Here is a 25,904-nt window from a genome sequence, read left to right on the forward strand (position 1 = left end):
CTGGTAAGTGAACACCATTCCTTTCCCGACACAGCAGAAGGTTACTAAAGCTTTGTCTCGAATGGGCTGATATGAGGCAATGGTATGTTGCTTCAAAACAATTTAAAAATCAGCATATCTAAATACCTTCATTACCTCCTCCCCATTAAAATGCTGGTGCAAAGAACGATCTATAGCAGAAGAAAACGTTTGCGAAGCACAGGAACAACACAAGAACCAATATAAATGCCTTGTCATTAGACATAACAATCGTCATTAAAATTGATGAATGTGAATTTAAAATAAAACTACAGAACACACAAAAACGCGTCAACGGACACGCCTGAAGCATTTTGGAAGGCAATAGCACCGCTTTCCTAGATGAAACTTCCGACACAAGGAAACAATTTATTGTGTGAGACAGAATAAAAGAAATCCTCAATGTCCAGGAAAAACATGTGCCTTATTAAAAAATTCGTCTGCAGGAAGTGCATGACAGATGAAGAATTCTCAGTCGGAAAGTTATCATCAACAAGTGAATTAACGAGCTTCACTAAAAACGGGCTAATCATTCAGCCCCCTACCGAGTTCGCTCACAACTGTCCAGCATTTTAATGGGGAGGGGGGAACTAATGAAAGTATTTAAATATGTTGATTATATTTGCCCGCTGGAAGGTGACAAAGGGCGACAATATCTGTCCCCTCTTTTCACGTATTCTCTCTTTTAGATGAGCCATGGGCTGTATAACTTCAGCATCAGAATTTAATGAAATAAAAAAAATTTAGAAAAAGATCGAAACCAATATAGAATATATGAATTCCGCCACCAGGAATTGGTCCCGCCAGCTGATGCCATGGGCTCCCAGATGTTGCAGTCGCACAAAGATGGAGTCTTCTGGCATCGGATGTAGCCAATTTTGAATGTGGGCGGCAAGGCTTGCGGGCTTGATGCCATCCGCCCCGAAGCCAATGGCACGGAGTGACATCTTCACCACGAAGCAAAGCGCTGCCGCCATCACTGCAGATAATGAGAAAAAAGGCATACTCAGCTTTCTCAAATTGAAACTGTATAAAGGTAGCAATTACGACGGGCCACCCATAATACACCCAGTCAATCTCGAAGGCTAGATGACCCTTCCAGAAGCGTCGCAAGGTATGTCTTATGCAAAGAGATGGTTTATATGGAGACAAAATTGCGAATAAAAGGCAGTCACAATAATTTCTCAAGTCGTTCGTCCATGGCTTAATTAAATATCATAGGCTGCATTGGTTACCTCGCAGCTCGAGGCTTGCCTGTCACTATAGTGCGCTTGAGTCAGACAGCCGCTTTGGGATAGGGGTATGCTTCTGCAAATAATAAGGTACCTTTATACAGGCGTGTAGGCAAATGAGATTTCTAGTGATGTCATCGATAGTGCAGTACGGATAAAAGTGTTTTTATGTGAAGCATATTACAGCTCCTCAGGCGCGGCGGTGTCGCCTTCAATGACCTTTGACCCCATGCCATACCACGTGGCACCGTGACGTCACGACAGAGGAGAAACGGGGCTCCAACTCGCGCCGTCGCTCGCGGCGTCGCCTTCAAGGCTGACCACGTGACACCGTGACGTCACGACAGAGGAGAAACGGGGCTCCAACTCGCGCCGTCGCGGCGGTATATAAGCAGCTGCGCTTGTTTCTAGGTGGCTTTGGCTCAACTCTTGCAAGATGGGCTGGGTGGGAATCGAACCGGGGTCTCCGGAGTGTGAGACGGAGACGCTACCACTGAGCCACGAGTACGATGCTTCAAAGCGGTACAAAAGCGCCTCTAGTGAATGCGGTGTTGCCTTAGAAACGAGCTGTTTCTAAGGCTCAGGCGTGCGTCGCTTGCTCAGGCGCACATTTCGTTGCCGCGCCGAACGCTGCGTTGCTCGACGCTCACCGCGTCCAATGCGGGGTGCGTAGTCGCTGCGCCGTAGCCCATTGTCTTACACCCCTAGGCGGGTCGACGGGAACGCTGTCACGTTCCACTCTTGAAGGCGAAGCAGAGTAACGCATGAGTTGTTTCTTCCTCTAGCCGAACCAAATATAGCCAAGCAACAGCAGTTCACCAGGCTAAACAGTGGTTCAACAACTAAACTAAAGGCTAGTATGCTTCGCATCCTGGGCTTAACCTTAGCTAAGCCACAGCCATTTTTTTCTTTCTTCTTATCATGATTCGCCTAATGAAGTTACAATGCATCTGATTAACCATTTACAAGCAATTTCTGAGCACGCGCTGGTAGGCGAGTTGGTTATACATGATTACAACGAAGACGCCAAATAAAAGAACGGATGAAGTAAAAAAAAACTATACGGCATAACCACGTAGGCGCAACCACGTTTGCTCCTACGTGGTTCATATATATATATATATATATATATATATATATATATATATATATATATATATATATATATATATTGCCACTAGATATCACGCGCCAGCGCTGAGAAAGAAGTGACTGGAACGCGCGCTCGGCAAGCGGTGGGTGCTGTGGACGCCGGCTTGAATTTTTGTGCACGCTATCTTGTACAACTGTCTCTCTCGCCGACGCCAGGTAGATCTTCAATTGTCTTTTCGTGACAAAACTTGTGGAGGTGCGGGGTACGGTTCATCCGATGCCACAAACCCCTCCTGGTAGCAGGAGTACCAGCCTTGTACTAGTGGACACCCCTGTTCACTGGGCCAGCAGGAGAATCCGAGGATTACCTCCGCAGCTTGATCATCTCTCCGCAACAACGTCGACGCCCCCTCGGACCAGTATAGAAGGAACATACGTCGTTATCGACCATTATGCAAGGTACGGCCACAATGGAAACTCAGTACCTGCTGCAGAGTCTCAGAGCGCCGAAAGTGTTCCACAGGGATGTCTTCGAGGATGTAGAAGACTGGTTAATCCAGTTTGAGCGCGTTGCTGAGATAAACGAATGGAGCGACGCGGCGAAGCTGAGAAATGTCTACTTTAGCTTGGAGGACGGGGCTCGCGCTTGGTACGAGAAGTGAGAAGGGCTCCTCAAATCGTGGCTCGAGTTCCGCCGTGCCTTGCTGGATACATACACCAATGCTGATCGCTGCAAACGAGCCGAACGGACGCTCCAATCCCGCATTCATCTACCGAATGAGATCGTCACGTCGTACGTAGAGGATATGACGCGCCTCTTACGTCGGGTGGACCCTACCAAGTCAGAGCAAAAGAAGCTGCGCCATTTCATGCGGGGAGTTAAAGAACAGCTATTTGCTGGCCTGGTTCGAAGCCCGCCGAAGACCGTGGGTGCATTTTTAACCGAAGCCACCACGATGGAAAAGGTGCTGCACCATCGCTCAGCTTTCTATGAAAGGCAAATGAACGCTACTTCACCTTTGCACCAGCGCTCAGCTACGTATGACAGGCACGCGAATGCTGCTTCACTGACGGACGCGGTAGCCTTTGGAAGCCTGGAAGTTCTGCGAGACCTTATCCGCTCTGTGGTTCGTGATGAGCTTCAACTGCTCAGCTGTCCGCCTCAGCGCATGCTGGGTTCCATTGCTGCCCTCATGAGAAGGGAAGTGCAGCAACCGATTCAAAGTCTCGTCCCAAGCAGTAATGCGTCGCCGGCGACAGCACAGAGTTGCAGCGCCGTCGTATCCGGAAGTTTTGGGGCGAGTCCCTGTCCGCGCTCCGATCCATTTCATCCCCGCCACGTCTTACGCCGCGTCATACGTCCCGCCGCTCCCATCAGTGCAACCGATCCAACGTATAAAAGATCGGCGCTCGCTCGAAAGGAAATCTGACGTCGGGCGTACCCCGGACAGAAGGCCTCTGTGCTATCACTGTGGAGAAGCCGGTCACATATACCGCGAGTTCCCATACCGCCGCCTCGGACTGCAAGGTTTTGCCGCGGAGTCACCCAGGCCAAGATATGGCGAAAGGCCTAGGGCGATTGAAGAGTACCTGAACCAGCAGCGTATGCCACTGTTCCCACAGCGGCAGTCGCGCTCGCAGTCCCCAGGGCGATCTTCCCCAGCTCCTAGAAGCCCTCCAATGGCAGCGCAGGGACGATCGCCACGCCCTTGCCGGGAAAACTAAGAACAGAGACCTTCGGGGGCGGGTCCGCTCCCATTGAGGCAAGCACGGTCTATTGAGCATGATTCAATGACGACAGCAGCCGAACTCAGCGACAGACTCTCGCTAGACATACCTGTTGTGCTCGACGGCCGCCACATTAGTGCGTTATTGGACACGGGGGCCGACTACTCGATCTTGTGCGGAAAACTAGGGACGGAACTTAGAAAAGTTATCACGCCTTGGTCTGGAACGCAAATTCGTACTGCTGGCGGGCATATCGTAACACCGTTGGGCCTGTGCACGGTCAGAGTACAAATTCATAGGTATACGTTTCCAGCCAGATGCCTTATACTCCGCGACTGCTCTCGGGGCCTCATCTTGGGCGTCGACTTTCTGCGAGAGTATGGTGCCATTATAGACCTCCGGGAGCGCACAGTGATTTTTCGACAGAGGGAGCAGCGAACAGTCGCGACAATTGCCGACGTAACGCGCTTCGGGATTACGCCGACAATGTAACTTTACCACGACGCGCAATTGTCCTGGTAGCGGTCGTATGCGACGATCTGCGTGATGGCGAAGCTGTTGCAGAGGGCAATTCCTCCCTTATGCTGACTCATATTGTATGTGCAGCCCGCAATCTCATTATGCTTCGAGGTGGACATTCTGCGCTCCTCATGGCGAACTTCTGCCAGGAACATCGGCACCTGTTTCGTCGTACTACTATCGCTTTTGCTGAGCCCATAGCAGACGTTGCTGAATGCTTTGCGTCAATGACAGAGGACAACCCAGCTCAGACACTCAGCAATATCGACATCAATTCAGACCTTTCGGAAGAAAAGCAAAAAGCGCTGCGCGAATTGCTACTTCGGTTCAAGGAGGGCTTCGCATCTACTTCTAAGGCACGCCAGACGCCCCTCACGAGACACCGAATAATCACGTGTGACGATTCTCGTCCCATACGACAACTGCCTTATTGCGTATCGGTGAAAGAGGGCAACGTGATTAATGCACAAGTGAAAGAAATGCTTGACGATGACGTCATACAACCATCCCAAAGCCCTTGGTCGTCGCCGGTGGTCCTTGTCAAAAAGAAAGACGGAACGCTTCGGTTCTGTGTTGACTATAGAAAGTTGAATAACGTCACAAAAAAGAGGTTTATCTGCTTCCGCGGATCGATGATTCGTTAGATCGGCTCCGACGAACCAGGTATTTTTCATTCATAGATTTGAAGAGTGGATATTGGCAAATCGAAGTTGACGAACGAGATCGCGAAAAAACGGCCTTTGTTACCCCGGATGGACTGTACGAATTTAAAATACTTCCATTAGGCCTCGGTTCTGCACCGGCCACATTGCAGAGAATGGTGGACACTGTTCTGACGGGTCTGAAGTGGCAGAGTTGTTTAGTATACTTAGATGACGTCGTCGTGTTTGTGGCGACCTTCGAAGAACATCTGAAGCGTTTAGAGGCGGTACTTGAGGCGTTCCGCTCCGCCAATCTCACACTAAAGCCAGAAAAGTGTCACTTCGTTACGAAGAGTTGAAGTTTCTCGGGCATGGGGTCGTGAACGCTGACGGTGTCCAGCCTGACCCAGACAAAACATCTGCTGTTGTTGCTTTTCTGACTCTTCGTTACAAGAAAGCAGTATGCCGCTTCCTCGGTCTGTGTGCCTACTATGGTCGCTTCATCGCTAATTTCTGCCGGATCGCTGAACCACTCATACGCCTCACGCGAGAAGACACACCCTTCGTTTGGATGGATGAGCAGGACGCAGCTTTCACCGAGTTACGGTAGCGCGTGCAGGAATCGCCCGTTCTCGCTTACATTGAAGAGGACGCTGTCACTGAGGTGCATACCGACGCAAGCAACATCGGTCTTGGCGCTGTTCTCGTTCAACACCAGGAAGGCGTCGAGCGAGTGATTGCTTACACCAGTCGCACCCTTTCACGCGCCAAAATCAACTACTCCACTTCCGAGAAAGTGTGTCTAGCGGTTGTGTGGGCCATCATGAAATTTCGGCCTTAACTCTAGGGTCGCCCTTTCAAGGTGGCGACAGATCACCATTCCTTGTGTTGGTTAGCCAACTTACGAGACCCGTCCGGGCGACTTGCTCGATGGAGTCTCCGTCTGCAGGAGTTCGATGTTACCCTTGTCTACAAATCGGGCCGCAAACACGAAGATGCGGACACGTTGTCGCGCGCTCCCGTCAAAACTTGCCATAAGGACATGGACGAAGACGGCGCATTCCTTTGGGCCGTCACCGCATCCGACCTGATCACACGGCAGCGCGAGGAGGACGAAATACGCCCTCTCATCAATCACCTAGAAGGCAAGAATGTTGCAATCCCACGACACATTTGTGGCAGTCTATCGACATTCTGCCTCCGAAAGGGTGTCCTCTACAAGAAAAACTAGAGTGCCAGCGACAAAGAGTATCTATTGGTCGTAACTGCCACCCTCCGTGATGACATTCTCCTAGCCTCCCATGGTGAGCCCACGTCTGGACACTTCGAATTTTCACGTACTCTTGCAAGAGTACGCCAGAAGTACTACTGGCCCAAACTTTCTACCACGGTGAAGCATTACGTGGAAAGCTGCCGTGAATTTCAACGCAGGAAATCACCGTATTTGAAGCCCGGGGAGTTACTCCAACCCATCGCACCACCTAGCGCGCCGTTTGATCATATCGGCATGGATCTTCTGGGGCCCTTTCCCTTGTCAGCCAGCATAAAGAAGTGGATTATAATCGCCACAGACTGTCTAACACGCTACGCCGAGACGAAAGCTGTACAACGTGCCACGGCCTACGAAGTTGTCCAGTTCTTTATCGATCAGATAGCCCTAAGACACGGTGCCCTATCACATGTCACACCGACAGAGAAACTGCCTTTGCAGCCCAACTGATAGAGGACATATTCGAGTTGAGCTGCACGCAGCATCGCAAGGCCACTGCATCCTATCATCCGCACACCAATGGACTGACGCAACGGCTAAACAAAACCATTGCTGACGTGCTGTCTATGTATGTAGACGTCCAGCATAAAACATCTGATCAAGTCCTGCCGTACGTTACATTCGCGTACAACACCGCCATTCAGGAAACAACACATTTCGCACCGTTCCGCCTTGTATACGGGCGCGAGGTCCAGACCACGCTAGATGCAATTCTCCCGTACGACACCGACGCATCAATTACTTCCTACGACGAGCAACTTACTCAACACGCAGAGGCAGCTCGTTAACTAGCGCGCATACACATCACGACGCAGCAGAGTACAACACACGACGCTACAACCTTCGACATCGGCAAGTCCAGTACCAGCCAGGTGACCAAGTCTAGGTGTGGACTCCAATTCGTCGCCAGGGGTTGTCTGAGAAGCTGCTTAGAAGATACTTTGCACCCTACAAAGTGATAGGCCGCGTTAGTGAAGTGAACTATGAGGTCATTCCCGACGGTGCCGCGTCGCCTCGGCGTCGGCAGCACCACTCAGAGATAGTGCATGTTATTCGCCTTAAATCGTATTTCTCGCGTTAAGGCGGCGCCAACCCGATCTCATACGATTTCCACACTTCCACTTTCTTTTAGTAAGCATTCTAGTTTAGTAAGCATCGGGTCGATGCTTTTCTTTTGGCGGGGGGATAATGCCGATAGGTGTCTCACGCCAGCGCTGAGAAAGAAGAGACTGGAACGCGCGCTCTGCAAGACGTGGGCGCTGAAGAAGAAGAAGCAGAGACTGAGGACGCCGGCTTGAGTTTATGTGTACGCTATCTTGTACAACTGTCTGTCTCGCCGACGCCGGGTAGATCTTCAATTGTCTTTTCGTGACAATATATATAGTTGAACTGAAGCAGAAGCAGTGCATTTGAGACTATGTTAGGACCTAATACATGTACTCCACTGATTCAGTCAACTACGATCTGATTTCAAAAACAAGGATTTTCAACGGTCGATTTGTACAGCAAAAGAAATTAATTCAACAGCTTGCAAAACCAAAACTTCCAAGCAAGTGCAAAGAAAAAAATTGTTGCATACGCGGAATCAGGAGACTCAAGATGCATGGGCACATTTTTAAAGAGGATAGCAAAATGTTTCACAAATTTTTTAAGTGACCCACCTTACCAAAACTTTAGTAAAAAATGACAGCAAGTAATGACTTGCAGGCGATTACATTTTTGGCAGTGCTGATATTAACAGATTTCTTTTTTACTTAGCATTGCTGACTGTACTTAAGACTTCTATCGCTGACGAATTCTATTTAAGAGGCCAACTCCAACGCGGCCTATTCAAAAGCTTGTAAAATGCGGAAACGCTAGATTCTTAGATAAACCTTGAACAGTTTTTTGTGAAATTTGCTGCATTCCAGAGAGAAATATAAATTGTAGTTACTCTTCGTTGCGAAATTTCGATTTAGGGCTTGAACGCGGCCTATTCAAATAGATGTAAAACGCAGAAATGCTAGTATAAGATAAGCACTGAACCGATTCTAATGAAACTTGCTGCATTTGAGAGATAACGTTAAATCCTATTTACTGTTTCAAGCGAAATATCCATTAAAGGCCTGAATTTTGCTAAAAGAATTTTCAAAAATTCGAAAGTCCAAGAAAAAAAAGAAGCCCTATGTTTACAGTTTAATAGCTCTCAATCATAAACAGACATCAAAGTTCTGGAAACGGCATTCTTTAGATCATGCAATGCGGACGAATTTTATTTTTCAATTTATATCTTACGTGAAATTGTTTTGTTGTGTACAAGGGCTCCGGAAAAGTTGTGTATCCTTATTACTAAATTTTTTCAGATTCATCTATACGTATCAATTTTGTCTACTTTAGATGTACTATCAGTTAAAATTCACAGAAATGGGATATCGTAATTTATGTTGAGTTACAGATTAAAACTTGATAGTTCGTTTTCTGAAAATTTGCTATTTTTCCCAAATTTTAATGAAAGGTTGACAACCTAAATCAAAAATTCGAAAGGAACAGACACTAGATTTTAAGTTTTCTATTAAATGCAACACACTCCGCCAAATTTGGTGTAGTGGCTGCCTAGAAAAACGAATTCTGCTTTTACATGCATTCAGATAGGAGCACCTGAGCTGTACCTTCCTCTTGAGCAGTTCCTTTATTAACTAGACAAGCTCTAAGTCCTGAAGCAGCTTTGAGCACTAGCATTTGGGAGGAACTACAATGGAACGCCCACGGTCGCCCCACGCAGCTGTCCCAAGGATGCGCATGTTCAGATGGGTGAACTCGGACACTCAATCTTCATCAGCCTATTTTGATGTCCACTGCAGGATGAAGGCCAGTCCCTGTGACCTCAAATTACCCATTTCTTGCGTGACCTGATTAAAACTCGCGCCTACAAATTTCCTAATTTCATCCCCCGCCTCATTCTCCGTCATCCTGGACTGCCTTTCGCTTCTCTTGACACCTATTCGCCAGTTCTAGTGGTACATCAGTTGTATATCCTACGCATTGCATGCATTCCCAGCTGCGTATCACCAATAGTATATGCATCTTAATCTCTCAACCCCCTCACATGTGAGCTGCCAAATAAATCGGCACTTTTACGACTCCATAGCGATGATTTCTTCGGACGCTGATGGCAGGAACTCATCTACGGACAATTTCTTATCGCTTGTTTTACCCGACAAGGAGCACCTTGTTCAAGCACCAGCCACACTGAAGCGCTGCTCTTCGGAGAAGGCCCAATTGCGAGCATCACGGCATTAACCCAACACAGCCTCGTGGGCAAAGGGTCCCCAGTAACAACACCGTGCTTGAGCATGCACATCCAGCGAGTTGTAGTGTTGGTGCAGATGTCATCAGAAGAAAATAGAGATAGCCGACCAATGGAAATCTTTAAACGCAATTACCATAGAAGCTATTTAAGACGTAGAAGGCTGCGGAACATGCAATGGAAAATTCAGGCTTTCTTGTTCTATTTATTCTGTTTCTATAATGTCAATCACATTAGGACGAAAAATTACGTAGAAATGTTGGATTGTTTTAGTCAATTCCAATCAGAATCTGCTGCATGAAATGCAACTTGCTACTTATCAGCGACCCCCGCTTTTGGCGTGTGTGTGCTGGCATTGACAAAATATAGGGTGCCATGTTTTAACCATTTCCAGGATCATATACCTGTTCACAAAACACGATACTGTAGTGCGCTTATGAGTGCGAAACCCGAGCCACGATTTTTATTTTTACGTTGTACTGCAGTTAAGAAATCTTTACATTTTACCCCGAATCGCTCAAATTCCCGAGTGAGCGAGCTTTCATTGTTCTACAACTCCAACTGTTGAAAGAAATGACTCTTTTTGACGTTCCTGAAAACCTCTGCTTAGTGTAGAAATGCTAAAATATGCTGCTGGGACAGTTGTTTTATTTAAACAACCATGTGGGTGCTGCGATGCATGTGCACGCCAAGTCAATTAGGCAGTTAGCCCTCAACATAACCATGCGACAAAATTCTAGAAATGCTGAAGTATTTTGTTTCCTTCTTGTGGAGGGTTACCCTTACTGCAAATTTGTGCTGATGTTGAGATAGTGATTTTACTGATACTGAACTGAGGTTATGAGCCACCGCCCCCACCAATTAAAGATTGTTGTCGTGCGCTTGTTTGCATCTGGGCCGCTAAATATTTTAGCCCCTTCTTTTTATGCTAACCGAAAAATGTCTCAACGTTGTCATTGTAGACAAACTTTGTAACAATCGAAAGTTAATTTTTCACAGTCTGGATATACATAAGTATCACAAATCGGAGTTCATACACAATATCGCATATATATATATATATATATATATATATATATATATATATATATATATATATATATACTATAAAGGAGGTTTATTGGAGTTCGTAGCGACCGCCGGTTCTACGATGCACCGAGCACAGTCCCCGAGCTCGAGCTTCTACTGCGCGCTTGATGCTGCCGATGCTGCTGACTCAGTGTGCACATCGTTATCTTCCTTACAATGACCCCGCGGAAATAAAGGAGCCATCCTGGCGACGTAGTTTTCTATATATATATATATATATATATATATATATATATTATATATATATAATAACGTTGTCATTGTAGACAAACTTTGTAACAATCGCAATATATATATATATATATATATATATATATATATATATATATATATATATATATATTCACGCCCTCTGCTGCAGAGGAATTTCAGATACAAAACAATACGGGGTAACGGGGTGGACTGTTCCAAATCCACAAGGACATTGCGGCCTTCCCGGGGGCTTCCTCTTTCCAACTGCTCCAGTCGACTCCCCATCCTTCCAGGGGCAAATATTCGCTCCTCCCTTCGGTGTAGTCCCAATCTTCTCCAACTATCCTCCGTTCAGCTCCCACAACTAGGATTTATTTGTATCCCTTCGCGTTCGCGTTAACTTCTACCGCAATGTTGTGGCCGTGGATGCTGGGCCCAGTATTGACCTGTCGAGCCTTCTCAAAGTGCGCGCCATTGTCAACGTCCAAGAGAGCGTAAAAGCACTCAGCAAAAACACGTGTGGGTATCATTCACGGTGCGCACCCGTCTCTCTCTCTCTCTCGATGCCGACACTGTGAAACACCACATCGAATCCCCCGTACCCCTCCTTTGATTTCGCGTAGTGGCGGCGACGTGAGGGTTACCTTCGCCGGCGACGTTGTGCCAGCTAACTTGATCCCGTTCAAGCAGCGACACCCGGTCCGTGCTAAGCGGCCGCGACTACTTCAGTGTGACCGCTGTAGCGCCTTTCGCCAACTTGCTCGCGTGACGCCTGCTGCGTCGGCTGCGGCCAATCACATGCAGCCAAGACTGCACATCGCAGCGGCCGCATTGCGTTAACTGCAGTGGCAACTAAGCTGCAGTGGAGCCACGCTGCCCTCACTGGCAGCTCGAGAGAAAGGCAGCTACGTTGTTGTCCACTCAGCAGCCCGTCACGTGCAAGCGGGCGCACGAGCTAGCCCTAAAGCTCGCGCGCACGTGCCCAACTCCGCCAACTGTAGACAGCTGCAACCGAGAAGCCGTACTCCAGAAAACGACAGGGGCCGGTGCAGAACAAGGAATCGGCGTTTCTTCTTTTGGACACGCTTTTTAACGCGATAGCGTTACGGAGCTCGTGTCGCAGAAAAGCCGGTGTCGTCGGCGTCGGTGTCGGCGTCCGCGGCGTTGGCCGTGAGCGATAAATCACGGCAGGCACTTCATAAATAAAAAAGCAACTTCCAAGATAGGCTGGGCGGGAATCGAACCAGGGTCTCCGGAGTGTGAGACGGAGACGCTACCACTGAGCCACGAGTTCTTTTTTTTTCTTTATTGCCCGATTTTCAGTACACAACTATTTACAAGAGGAAACAATCACCGAAACAAAAAACAAGATACAACATACGTTTGCTGTTGGGCACGTACTCAACCAGTATCGTACTGGCTGAGTCTAATCAAAATTCGCGCAAATTAACCAACGGCTCTACTCTTGGGAGCCACCCAGGTGGTTCCTCTGTCGCCTTATGGAGAGCGACAAACCAGTGCATCTGTTCCCTGAAATACATTCGTGCAGGCCGCGCATCTTTATCAACATGGTATCCCGCCATTCTCGCGCGCCAAATACAGTGGAGGCCCAAGAGCATAATTAGGTCAAAAGGCACCCCGTCCTCGTTATCTATGCTTAAGTAACGAATGCGATACGCGTCTAGTGGAAATTCTTTCTTTAGTGTCCTCTGCAATACATCCCAGAAGAACACGCCTCCCCAACAGGTTAAAAAAACATGATCTATTGTCTCTGGCTGCTTGCAAATTAAACAGTGTGTTCCCCACGGTAAATACACTCCCTTTCCCGTGTGTAATTTAAAGAAGAAGGTCTTTGTTCCTGGCGGGACCTGCATTTTCTTTACTCTTTTTAAAACATCGCTGCTTGGGCCTCCACCGTACAAGGACCTGTACAGTGGCACTGGGAAAAGGACGTCGCACAAAGCACAATACAGTTTCTTTTTGTTCACAACGGAAAGGAAATCATTCGAGAAGCGCACTGAAAGAAATCGAACACTCGATACAACTTCTTTGTAAAAACCTCGAACCCCTCCCGAAAACTCTGCGGTTGAAACCACATACTCTGGTATTTCTCTACTCAGCCTTATTTGACATACCGTGCGCAAGAAAGGGTCGGTTGAGTCCCTAAAGAACAAGAACCGGTTTACCAGCTGCCGCACAAAGAGGTGGCCCAATCCCAGCCCCCCGTCTTTTACCCTCCGGAACAAGTTGGTCCGGCTACAGCGCTCCCATCCCGACGCCCAGACAAAGACGGCAAAAATCCTGTGTAGCTTCTGAACGTTGGACCGTGAACAGTGCAATACCTGCATTACGTACCAAAGCTTGCTGATAAAGAAAAGGTTACAAACGGTGGCTCTGGCAAAAATAGAAAGGTTAGTGCCTTTCCACTTCTCAGCTCTCTCCCGTGTGTCTTTGACCTGCCCTTTCCAGTACTGCTCGCTATCACGATAGGCATCGAGCGGGACGCCCAAGTACTTGCCTGGGGTCGTCACCCAATGCACGTTGGCAAAATGATCTGGCTTCGTTGGCCATGATCCATGCCAGAGCCCAAGGCACTTCGACCAGTTAACTCCACTACCAGTGACATGGCTAAATTTACGGACACATTTGACAGCCTCAATTATGCTCCCCTGATCCTCCGCAAAAACAGCGACATCTGCATAAGCCAGCAGCTTCACTTCAACTGCTTGAAGCTTAAATCCCTTAATTCTATTGTTTTCAATCAATCTCATACACAGGGTTTCAATGTAGATAGAAAACAACAGAGGGCTGAGGGGGCAGCCCTGACGCACAGAACGTTGCAGGCTGATGGGAGCCCCTAAACTCTTATTCACGATCAATCTGGTCGTGCAGTTACGGTACGCCAGGGCGACCCCCTCGCAGATTACAGATCAGAGATTGGCATAGTCTAAAACGGCAAACAGGATTTCATGAGCCACGCAATCAAAAGCCTTCTCGAGGTCAATCTGTAAAATGGCAATCCGACTATTACAATCATCACAGCACTCAAGTACACTGCGCGCTTTGTGAATATTGGTAACAATAGTCCGGCCTTTAATCCCACATGTCTGGTGAGGCCCGACGATGTCCAGTATCACTGTCTGCAATCTTCGCGCCAATATCTTCATAAAGATTTTATACTCGATATTGGTGAGTGCTATGGGACGATACGCCGTAACATATCTTAATTTCGATGCATCATCAGTTTTAGGAATGAGTACTGTGTGTGACGACCCATAAGACGGAGGCAATGTGTTCCATTTGTACGCTTCGTTAAAGATTACATTCAATACAGGGCTAATTTCGTGCGTAAATTCTTTATAAAAACCGGCGCTAAAGCCGTCTGGTCCAGGCGATTTTCCAGGGTTTAAGTTGTCTATGGCCTGTTCAACTTCGGATTCTGTTATCTCTAGTTCCACTCTTTGCTTTCTTTCGTCTTCCAGTCGGGGTATAGCACGTAAAAACTCATTCCCAAATGTGGTAGCGTCTACTTTGTGGTACGAGAATAGCGCCTGGTAATGCTCATGAAAAGCTGCTTTGATGTCGTTTGTGTCCGTTGATAAGGTCCCGCGCCATTCTATTCCGTCGATGTGGTTTCTTTCAGCGCGTGCTTTTTCTAACCCTAGCGCTCGTTTCGAAGGCGCTTCACCTGCAGCTGTGTCTTCAGCCCTTGCCCTCACCAGGGCTCCCCGATAGCGTTGCTCTTCAAGTAGCTCTAACTGTTGTTTCACTTTTCTGATGTCTTCTATCCATTTGCCCGGCGCCTGAGATTCCTGCCTCAGCAGTTTATGAAGAAGTGCCTTTAACTCAGTCTCTTTTTGTTTCTCCGCGTAACGAATACAGGTAGCCCTCTCTATAGCCTTTATTTTTAGGGTTTCCTTACTCAGCTCCCACTGTTGCCATACATGAAGGTTTTTACTGGGGTCTATTTTCCTTATTTCTTCTCTTACTGCTCGATTAAACGGTTCATCCTGAAGAAGCTTATTATTTAATTTCCACGTTTCCCATGAGAAAGTGTTCCCTCGCTTTGGAATGCCTGTGCAGCACTGAACTAAACAATGGTCAGAGAAAGACACTGGCACTACTTGGTAACTGTTACATTCCGGAAGGATGTCAACAGACGCATAAATGCGGTCGAGCCGTGCGTGACCAGAGCCCTCAAACCGTGTGTACTTCACAGCACGCGCTCCTTCGAGGCACTCTGCCACATCCTCAAGGTCCCAGTTCTCTACGATTCGCGACAACACTTCAGTGCTTTTGTCTCTAAAGCCACGAACGCTTGTTTTATCTCGCGCACTGAGGACACAGTTGCAATCACCCATTACTATGAGCTGTCTTCCCTTGCATAGACGCTCTTCAATTTGGTGAAAAAACTGAGCCCTTTCATCCACCTTATTCGGAGCGTACAAGCATACAATACGCCACTCGTTGTTGTTGAACGAAAAATCAACAACACACCGGCCCGACACACACAAATAAATTGCAAGCACCTCTAGCCCCGGCAACTTCTTAACAAAAAGAACACAGCCAGCGGATGTGCCCACCGCATGACTGACTACGGCAGAAAACCTAGACGTGAAACGCCGCACCATAACGCCGGTCTCTTCTTCACCATCGACTTTCGTCTCCTGCACGGCTAGCACATCAATGTCGTGCTCCGTTATAAGTCGGTAAAGCTGGCCTTGCTTTCTTTTCCCTGCCAATCCTCGAACATTTAGAGTGGCGACTTTCAACGGACACGTTGGAGCCATTTTAACAATAGGGCAAGAGACCGGCAATATGGTGCTTACCTCTCGCGTCCAGCACGAGGCTAGACGCCGCCATCGCCGCCAGTGCGGTCCGGCGGAAGAACATGAGCATGTCCTAGGGACTCCGAATTTCCGGCACGCTGGTCTACCGGAACGTTAGGGCGCAGCCGAAACGATGAACGCCGGCCTTGAGGCGCCTTTGCCGGGGGCTCCTCGGCTCCAGGCGTTGCCGTCTGGCCACCGTCGACGCTGGTTTGGGCGTGGGAACGCTTCGCCGCAGCGGAGACGCTGGTCGGCGTGCGGGCACCACTCTTGTCCGGTTGCAGCTCGTTCGGACCCTTGGGCTCGACGACCTTGGGCTCCGGAGTGTTCTCGCCATCCTTTCCGGTTGTCTCGCTCGACCTATGCAAGTCATCCGCTGGTTGTTGGCTCGCTGAACCATCCCCAGTGAGGGTGTCTCTGCCGGTAGGCGCTGACGAGTCGAGTAGCCCCGTCTGCTTGCCGGCTTCGTCCGTTCCCCTCGCTGCATCCTCGGCTTCAACGACGTCCATGAGTTCCGCGATCTCGTCCGTCTTCCCCTGCCCGGTAGCCGGCGCGTAGGTACGGACGCAGTCAGCGTCCGCGTGTCCGTAGCGTCTGCACTTCGAGCACCTGGGCACCTTGCAGTCGCGGCGAATGTGGCCCGTGCCATGGCAGCGCAGGCACTGCATAGGCCGCCCGGGTACCACCACAAGGGCCAACTCACCGGCGACTCGAACCTGGTGGGGCAGGTCGTTCACCTTCATTCCCGGCTTGAGCTTGAGCAGCACGGTTCTCGTGGTTGATCCCTTCTCTCTCATGCCTTGGACGCGCCAACGCTCCCGCGTCACCTCGGTTACGTTCCCGAACGCCGCAAAAGCAGTCCGGATGTCTTCATCTTGCACTCCGTGGAGCATCCAATGCAGCCGCAGTTTAACCTGCTGGTCCTCAGGGTCAATAACAATGCAGCGGCGGCCTTTAACCTGCAGCTCCTTGAAAGCAGCCAGCTTCCTTGTGGCTTCCGTGCTGTTGAACGTCACCGCCCACACATGGTTGATCTGGTACGCTCCCAACGCCACGACCTCGGGGAGCACACCAGCATTGGAGAGGGCGTCTCGGAAATCTTCGACCCTGTAGGGCCTCACCCGCACGTCACCGTGCAAAAACAACGTGTTTAAAACAACACGACCGGTGGGCAGAGTAGGCAGCACGATCTCGTAGTCCTTTTCGTCTTCGACGCTGCTCCTGTTTCCGCGGCCGGCGAGGGCCGCAAACGCCGCTCCAGCGGAGCTCATGATCCTGCGTCCGTTCGCTAGCGCGTCGGGAAGTAGAATGAGCCACGAGTTCGATGCTTCAAAGCGGTACAAAAGCGCCTCTAGTGAACGCGGTGTTGCCTTAGAAACGAGCTGTTTCTAAGGCTCAGGCGTGCGTCGCTTGCTCAGGCGCACATTTCGTTGTCGCGCCGAACGCTGCGTTGCTCGACGCTCACCGCGTCCGATGCGGGGCGCGTAGTCGCTGTGCCGTAGCCCATTGTCTTACACCCCTTGGCGGGTCGACGGGAACGCTATCGCGTTCCACTCTTGAAGGCGAAGCTTAAGCGTCCTCCAATTTTTATAGGCAGCGGTTGCTTATCCGCTGCTGATATCAGTGCCCGTGATGACGAAGTGGCACGGCATGCGCTTGACGTTACGTCATCACACAGTCCAGTCTAGCACCTCCTTTAGCGACACCCTGCGCGGACACAGCTCCCATACAGCGGAACCAGAACCGCCTCATCGGCCCGCAGCTGCCGAGGAATCAGCGCGTCGCAGGGCATGCGCTAATTGCGGCTGTCGCTGCAACACTACGTGTTCCGATGGATATCACCCCTACCATCGATGACACTGCAAGCCAAATGTGCGCTGCGGTCCTCGCCGCACAGGAAGCCCTGCATCGCCGTGGCTCGGCGCGGCTCTAAGCCCCGCTTTTGCTTGTTTATCTTTTGGGGCCCGCAGCATTCTTCTGGTTTCTCTCTCACTAATATTTCTCTCTTCATTCCCCTTTCCCGTGTATGCGCTGTTGAAATGCCCTCGCACCAGCGGCAGTTACGGCGCTGCACTTCTCTTCTTATTTCTTAGAAGAAAAAAAAACGCTCTCTCGAAAGGGGCGGTGACACACAGCCACCTAGCCTGTTTGAGCTTACCAGGTAATGCACACTTTTATCAGTCCACCATTGTATCTACATCTTCCTAATGTTATCTTTGTACCTTAAAACACGCCTTAAATTCATTCATGCGCACATATCATGACGGGTGTAAAGCCAGCGTAGCTATCATGATAAAAATCCGTTTATTATTTTATGAAGAGCCTGAAATAGACAACCATTAAATATCATGGTACACTATTCAGTTGTATAATACGTCATTGTCAATAGCTGCTATTTACAGATGCCCTGGAGCGCCTGAGGAATACTTTCTCCATTGAAGGTGCATGATTACCTACACAACAATATAAATTATCCCACAAAGTTTTTATTAAGCAGTCATTTTAAACAATCTGGGATAGACTGGGATGAGTTGTGTCGGCAACAGAGATGAAAAAACTGTTTCCACCTGTTTGATATAATGTTAGGTCTTTCTTTTTTGCAGACTCTTAAAGAACCTGTGCGTCTCAAAGAAGATGCCTGCTCAGTAATTGTTTTTGAATGAGCATCGCAGTCGATAACATCACTTATAGGCATTGAAGAAAGGATTTCAGATCGTGACATGCTGGTTATAACGCTTTTTTTTACTTTGAGTAGGAGAGCTAGTTGTAAGGTCGAACCATCTCGAATAGCTTTAAAAAATATATAAACGAGCTAATCATAAGAGTGGTATCGACTACTTAGAGTAAACCTTGAATAGACTCGCAGCTCAATCCTGCGGAGGTGTTAACGGTCTCTGGGTTAACTACAACAGGCTATAATACATTGTAAAAATAATTTCATTCCATCAATATTCAAGAGAACTGAGTGGTCAACACCGTGGTTTATGCCAAGCAGAATTCACCTAAAACAAAAAGCAAGAATACGAAGAAAGAAAGGATAAATTCTGCAGAGATAAGAGAGCTCACATGCAAAGTGAAACATCAAATAAAAGCTATAAAGGACGATTTCTTTTCACATACGTTAACGATATTCACGAGGAGTCGACCGCAACAAGTTTGGCGCTACTTATCGAAATCAGAAAGCGCGACCCGTAAAAGTGGCAGTTTTGGTCATAGAAGGCATGCACATTGTAGCAAATACATTTAACTCCTATTGCCAATCCGCGCGTGGATATTTTCACGTGCTAACCTACTTCGAGTGCGGTGGTGTCAGTCGCTGACGACCGGATGGGCGAAGTTGCGATAACAGAGTCGGGTATTTAAAACTTGATTTTGCATATAGACAACAGGAAGGCGCTGGGAGTGGAGAATATAATAAATGTGTTTTTAAAACGATACGCACATATTTCATTCTTGCGGATAACATTTTTCGAATCACCGAGTACAGCTTCACTTCCCAAGGATTGGCTGTGCGGGAAAGTAAGCCCATTCATAAAGAAAGCAATAGATTACACGAGGAAACATATAGACCAATATGACTAACATGTTGCTTCGTTAAATTAGTGGAACCCATAGCAAGTAAAGCAGTCATGACCTACTTAGAAGAAAGCAAAATACAATGTATTATGCAACGTGCTTTTTTAAGTACGTCTGTCAGCCATAACATATTTAGTAGAGATAACACGCCTTCGCATGAACATTTATTTCCAAATTCCAAGCTGATGCCATCTTTATTGATTTTTATAGGTTTGTGATCGTGTCTTGCAGTGTAAACCAATTGAGGATATAAGCTGCATCAAAATTGAACACATTGTAGTGGGACTGGATAGCAGCCTCTTTATCAACTCTAACCCAGTGTGTTGCCATAAGCTATATGACTCTCAACAATAGAAGTTTATACGGCGTGCCCCACGGATCCGTATCGATTCCATTATTATTTCTATTGTAGGTTAACCACATCACAGGCTACGCAGAAACTTGAGTAAAATTGCGGCTTTTTGCATATGAGCTCGTAATTCACACTTGCGAGTGAGGAATCGATGATTAGGTACATTAATAACTACACTAAAGAATATAGCCCAATGCAGTGACATGTTGGGAATGAAATTTAATCTGAAGAAAACAAAACATATGCCCATAACTCATAGGAAGACGATATTTAAGTAGAATTATAGATTAATTTGTAAAGATTTGTTAGAAACTTACAGAATAAAATATTTAGGTTGTGGGGATCGAAGTGCCTTCTCCCGCCGGCTTCCCCAGCTCACGCGTTGTGCTTAGCTCTATATCCAGGAACCGTAGCCATAACGGCAACATGGCGGACACGGCTAGCGCGCCGGGGATAATTTCCCGCGCAAACCTTACTTCTCCATCCCGGGGTCGAATCGACGCGCGAGCATGTGTCACCGGGATGCGCTCTCATTGGCCTCTCAAGTGGCGCTCCCCGGGCGCCCCCTCCTCCCGAGCTTCCTCCCGCTGAGCGCTTTATCGCCAGCCTTGCCCGATCGGGCTCTAACTGGTCAAATCGGGCTACGTGTTGTGCGGGATGCCGTCGAAAGTTGAGAGTTGGCTACATGGCTATATTTAGGCAATTTTTGTCATAAGAACTTCCGAGTGCTGAGTACCACGTCAACAGTGACAAAATTCGGAAACGCCGGTATATGAAAGCCCAAAGCTCATTGATGCTGCAAAGCTACGTAGGCCATCTCTAAGGCTGTGTTTTTAGGCAATGTCGGCGCTGGGAGGATGGCGTTAAGTCATGGCTGCTATGTTTCTGCATCATCATAGCTCTAAGCTCTCTTCTTGTTTTATGATTTCGGCGCCACCTGCTACCGGTTCAGACGTGGTTCAACAAGAAAAACGGTGGGGCTTATATCTGTCGAGTACCTATTCCGTGCCCGTTTCTGTGCAGGAAACTATGATGTGGACTTTCAGAACAGTTCAAGTATTCGGACGCAAGTCATAGTGAGACATTTTCACCCGTGGTCTTTCAATGTTTATGAAGTGTACCTCTAAGCCTATTGCTAGGTTTTCCCGCAAATCACCAAGCTATTTACCCAGTAAATTTAGAAAAAAAAATCCGCAAGTCGCTTTAAGAGAGAAACGCGTTGGTTCGGATCTTCATCTGTATGTTCAGCGAAGCGCAGCTGTCTCGACTGCTGATCAAAACAATATATTCTGTTCTTGTTGTGGTCTGCATGTTCGCGAGAGCACTGGATGAACATGGTCTTCCAATGAGAGCATTGACAACCTTTTATCGGGAGAACTTCTCTCTGCAAAGAGCAGTGTAGAGCACGGTAGCACGTTGCAATCATGGCTTCCACTATGTGATAGCGGCAGAGCCAATTAATAAGACGCGTCCCTCAACAGAACTTCTGGTTGAAGCAAACATAGTGCATTCTTGTGAGTGACATAGCCACACGTGAGTTGGAGGGCACGAACATATTCCGGCTACAGTAGTAGTCTGGCTGAGAAATCTGGGAAGAATCTCGTCGCCTTCTCAAAACACAGCATGGACAAGTCGGCGAAGTACAGCCATTTGTATAAGAAGGAATAGGAGAAGAACACCTCTTTCAGAGGTACATTTTATCTTCGTTTTTAAAAGCGTCTGGAACTGCGTAGTGTCGGAATGAACTAAATTTCTTCCTTCATTCTAAAATTTTCCGAATTTATCCTTCAGTCGAAGGACATTATTGCAGCTGAAAAACATTGGTCACTCGATTGTGACCACCCGAAGCTGAATCCGCGAGCTTGTAGTTGGCCATTGCTTGCCTGAGTGTTGTGTAAAATTACCTCGGGTAAATCGAGGCGTGAACTAACAATAGCTCGAAACGTGGCTCAGTAAGTACCAATGACGTCATGAGTGTACTGGAAAAGAAATCCTTCGGCTAAGTGTAACAATAAGTACTGCCCAAATCCACGTCTAAGTGCCAGCTCTCGCTAGAATTGTTTACGCAGATCTTGATGCCTCTGTTGTGCTGGTTGTATTCGGCGGAAGTAATTTAGTAGCTGCAAATAAGCGGTGGGATTTGGACACCATCTATAAGACACGCGACAAGCATCGTCAAACACTTTGGCTATGTGTTTGGCTACTTTTCGTTCACGACAAATTTGGGTCTGGCTATATTGGGCTACATAGATTGAGACCATTTGGCTTTTGTTTGGTTGGGCCATCTGGCAACCTTATTTATGGCCGCGGAAGATGCTCACAGGCCGACAGCGAATTAAGTCACCTTAACGAGTTGGCGACATGGGACCTTGCCTCCATTGACTTCTCGTTCCCGCGCTCGGTGGACGACCACCTGGTTATCCCTAACGCAGCGGGCGCGCGTACTCGATCGGTCTTGCGGCAAGCCTTTGCCCGTGAGTGCCGTAACTGTCGTACTGTGATGTATCCGGCGTGAATAAATGCGCCTTTGTTGGCGATCTGACTCAAGCGCCTTCTCTGTGCCGTGTCGGAGAGCTGGCGAATCCTGCCGTAGCGCCTTCGTGCGTTGCGGAGTGGAGGAGCGTCGTGCCTTTTTCTGACCGTCGCTCGTAGGGTGAGACTAGTGTTAACCCATCCCCATGAGGTGTAAGCTTTACAAGTGCATTTAAATGCAATACTCAGATGACACATGTTAGAATTGGTTCTGGACGCTCTGTTTCTCGCGAAAAAATCTAGCTGCAGCACGATTTTATGTGAAACTAACGGCATATAAATCTTTAGCATGGCCGATTCTTGAGAATGATAGCATGGTGGCGGAGGAACCCTTACTATAGTGGAACCCGTACGGGAAAGAAATCGCGCAGAAACTAAAATGTAAACAAAATACAGCGTCGCGATTTATATTCAGTAATCATTCTCAACACGAGAGTTTAGGTATTCTTAGAAACCAAGCAGTAGTGCCTACCCTCGCTCGTCGTCGTGAAGTTTTTTCTATCGTATATCGGTTACCTTATTAATATGAATTAACGAGATAACGTGCAGCCACCCCATCGACACCCCCCCAGAACCTATCGTAATAAACACATCAGGTAGTATCTCTCACAATGCGACACTTTCAAGCGTTAATTTCTTTACTTGGCCAGAGATATCTGGAATGCGTGCCCAAAGGCAATGATTTAATCAGTTTCCCTGGATGGCCTTCTCGCAGAATTGGAGCCATGGTTATGTTGCACATTACAGCATTTGAGCGCGTAGTTCACAGCAGATTGTGTTGGATGAATGATTGGGCAAGGTTGCACGTGTAACTATATGTTACTTCACGATCTTAGATGTGATTACTGAAAGGTGCTCAAGGGGGGTGTTTTATTAAACCTTGAAACCACACCGCTGTCCTACGACTGATATTGTAATTGTTGTGAGCATCTTTTGTTATTCCGTCTTGATTCACGCAATTAAAGCAAGTTTCTCGTTATGCTGAGTGTCAGTGTTGTTGTATGTCAGTTTCCTGAATTTAGGTTCTTTTTTTTTCTTTTTTCCTGTCATTCCCATGCTCATGTGCATTTTCACAACTCACTACTTGTTTGGACCTGTGCAAAGGCTCACGGCATTGGTGAATAATTTTTAAGTAAAACCTCTATATGTACGTTGTACAGGTACCAATACCTTAATGGGATTGGTCCTAATAATCCTTCTCTGCATTTAAAATGATGCATTCTTTGCGAACCCTCTAACACTTGTTCGACTGGGGCTGCTGGCTGGCTTGGTGCTGCAGCTGCCTTGCTGCATAGCTCGGCTACACGACAGCACTATATACCATCTTCGCTAACGCATATACAGGCTGCTCGTTTCGTTTTCTAACTAATTAAAGGTAAAACAAGTGATATCTAAATATCCTAATTGCTATAGAAACATCCTCTAAAGAACAACTTTTTTATTAAAGCAATTCTTTCCGTCTTTTTTATGCCTACTTTCTTTACCATTCATCATTATCATCATCATAATCATAAGCCTGTTTATGTCTACTGCAGGACGAAGGCCTCTCCCTGCGATCTCCAATTACCCTTGTTTTGCACCAAGAGATTCCAACTAGCGCCCGCGAATTTGCTAATTTCATCGCTCCACCTAGTGTTCTGTCGTCCTCGATTGCGTTTCCCTTGTCTTGGTACCCATTCTGTAACCCTGATGGTCCAAGGGTTATCTAACCTGCGCGGTACATGACCTGCCCAGCTCCATTTTTTTCTCTTGATGTCAATTAGAATATCGTCTACACTCGTTTGCTCTCTGATTTGCTCTCTGAGTTAGGCACAAAATGGCAAAGTATCGCAGTTTCGCGGGAATGCCAGACAATTTGCGGGATGATAATTGCATTCTGTGTACACATAGACAGCGTCTCCCTAGAGCACAGAAGCGAATCCTTTCGTGTAAAAAAAATGCCAGTCCGGCTTCCCGCTTGTGCGAGGCAGCAGTACTGCTCTCAAAAAGGCGGCCAAAAAGCTAATTCTCTTTATGTATGGATAATTCCGTTCATAAATATGGCACCTGAAATTTTATCGATGTGGCTGTTACATTCATGTCTCGCGGCTAAGGTTATCTTGCTCTGCAATTTTCGTTATCTCAGCTTTAGTTATCTACTTGCGGCTGTCGCAAACCATCATGCGCGCATCCTGGATGCTCGTCGATAGCTGGGATTTCGCCAACATACAATGATTAACGTTTCATCAATGCGACGCAACCAATGTGGAACCACTGTGGGAAGCATGGAGCGTGTTTATGAATCATATCACTGCAAGAAGTCCGCATGACAGAGGAAAAAGGCACATCTGAGGCTAAGCCACATTACAGCAGGGATCACTTCTTAGATGTTCCCTGCCGCCTTACCTAATGACACACAATCACATTACGAGATGCTTAGTTAAAAAAGATACAATGATCCGAAAGCGCCACTGCTCCACCACAATGTTTTGTACATCATGTTCTGATTCTGGATTTCCATTGTTGCTATCAAGAATTACGAGTAAGCTTTAGCTCGGGGCCAACTGAAATTCCCCTAGGATAAAACACATGCACAACGCAGAAATTCCCTCTTGAGAGCCGCTGGCCTGATTAGAATAGAAGCCGCTGAATTTTGGATAATTTCTTAAATTCTAGCAACTGTAGAAAGCCGAATTTTTGTTAAATTCCCCAAATCATTTACACAAATGCGAAAATTTTCGAGAAATTGAAGTAAAAGATTGAAGCACTCAGTTTCAAATCCGTAAAATTAGACGAAAACCAAACATCAGTTTTGAAAACGCGTCTGTTAGAGCACATCAACCAAACAAATTTGATTTATGTCCTTTTACGTAAATTTGTTGCAATGTTAACACGGGTTACGCAAATGTCCTACTCACGAACTAGTCGTTTATTTGATACGTCAATTTTATAGGCGTGAATTGTCATTATAGTTGAATTTCACAGAATTGTATATTCTTCTTTATTTCGAAATTGCAGGTTGACAATTTCATTAGTTCCTGAATAGCTTATTCAAGTGTTGAAAGATTCAATATTATTAAAATAAAAAAATACGAATAAAATTAAGATCAGCTTTCTGGTAGAGATTAATGTATATTTTATTATTGCAACAGGGCTCATAAAAATCAACCCTGTAGATGCTAAGACAATTGGATTGTCCTCTACCATGTAAACATACAGGAGGTCCCGAGCTACAGCTTCATCTTAAAAGTGTGTCCGTGTCTTTTCGTATATACATGAGAGACCTCCCTGCAAACCCAGTACGTTTGAACCAAAAAAACATCGCTTGGTCACAGCTATCCCTACAGCACCGATAACGTTGGGCTTAGTAATTTATTGGCGACTGTTTCCTAGCACTCAATTTAGTTAAGTACTCAAGGGAACGCATATAAGAAAATATAACTTACGCAGGCTGAAAAGCAGGATGAAGGGAATTTGCTCCCCCCGTCCCGCTCTGAAAAAAAAAAAGAGAAATAGTTGTGTCAAGATAGAAAAGCAAAACATTTTCCTCCTTTTCAAGGTGTTGTGGA

The 25,904-nt window shown here is 47.2% G+C and overlaps 2 protein-coding genes across 3 annotated transcripts in view; both read right to left on the reverse strand.

Moving 5' to 3' along the window:
- LOC142578269 (uncharacterized) overlaps positions 1-25,904 on the reverse strand; it is a 291,756-nt gene that overhangs the window by 209,544 nt on the left and 56,308 nt on the right. The gene's annotated exons all lie outside the window — the stretch shown is intronic.
- On the reverse strand, positions 725-25,822 carry LOC142579484 (uncharacterized). 2 transcript variants are annotated; one of them, XR_012827388.1, is made up of 2 exons: positions 25,782-25,822; positions 725-997 (listed from the first exon to the last, which is right to left on the reverse strand). XR_012827388.1 is itself a non-coding variant. In XM_075689726.1 (2 exons), the coding sequence occupies exon 1, from the start codon at positions 17,165-17,167 to the stop codon at positions 15,917-15,919; it is 1,251 nt and encodes a 416-aa protein (XP_075545841.1). In that variant the 5' UTR covers positions 17,168-17,295; the 3' UTR covers positions 725-997; positions 15,897-15,916. The 2 variants fall into 2 exon arrangements, 1 of the variants encoding a protein (XP_075545841.1); XM_075689726.1 differs by lacking the exon at positions 25,782-25,822 and adding an exon at positions 15,897-17,295.

This window comes from Dermacentor variabilis, chromosome 4, assembly GCF_050947875.1.
Source record: "Dermacentor variabilis isolate Ectoservices chromosome 4, ASM5094787v1, whole genome shotgun sequence".
Classification (NCBI taxonomy): domain Eukaryota; kingdom Metazoa; phylum Arthropoda; class Arachnida; order Ixodida; family Ixodidae; genus Dermacentor; species Dermacentor variabilis.

What these genes read in the sequence shown, in the direction of transcription:
- LOC142579484 (XM_075689726.1), bottom strand. Translation starts at nt 17,167, where the DNA reads ATGAGCTCCGCTGGAGCGGCGTTTGCGGCCCTCGCCGGCCGCGGAAAC.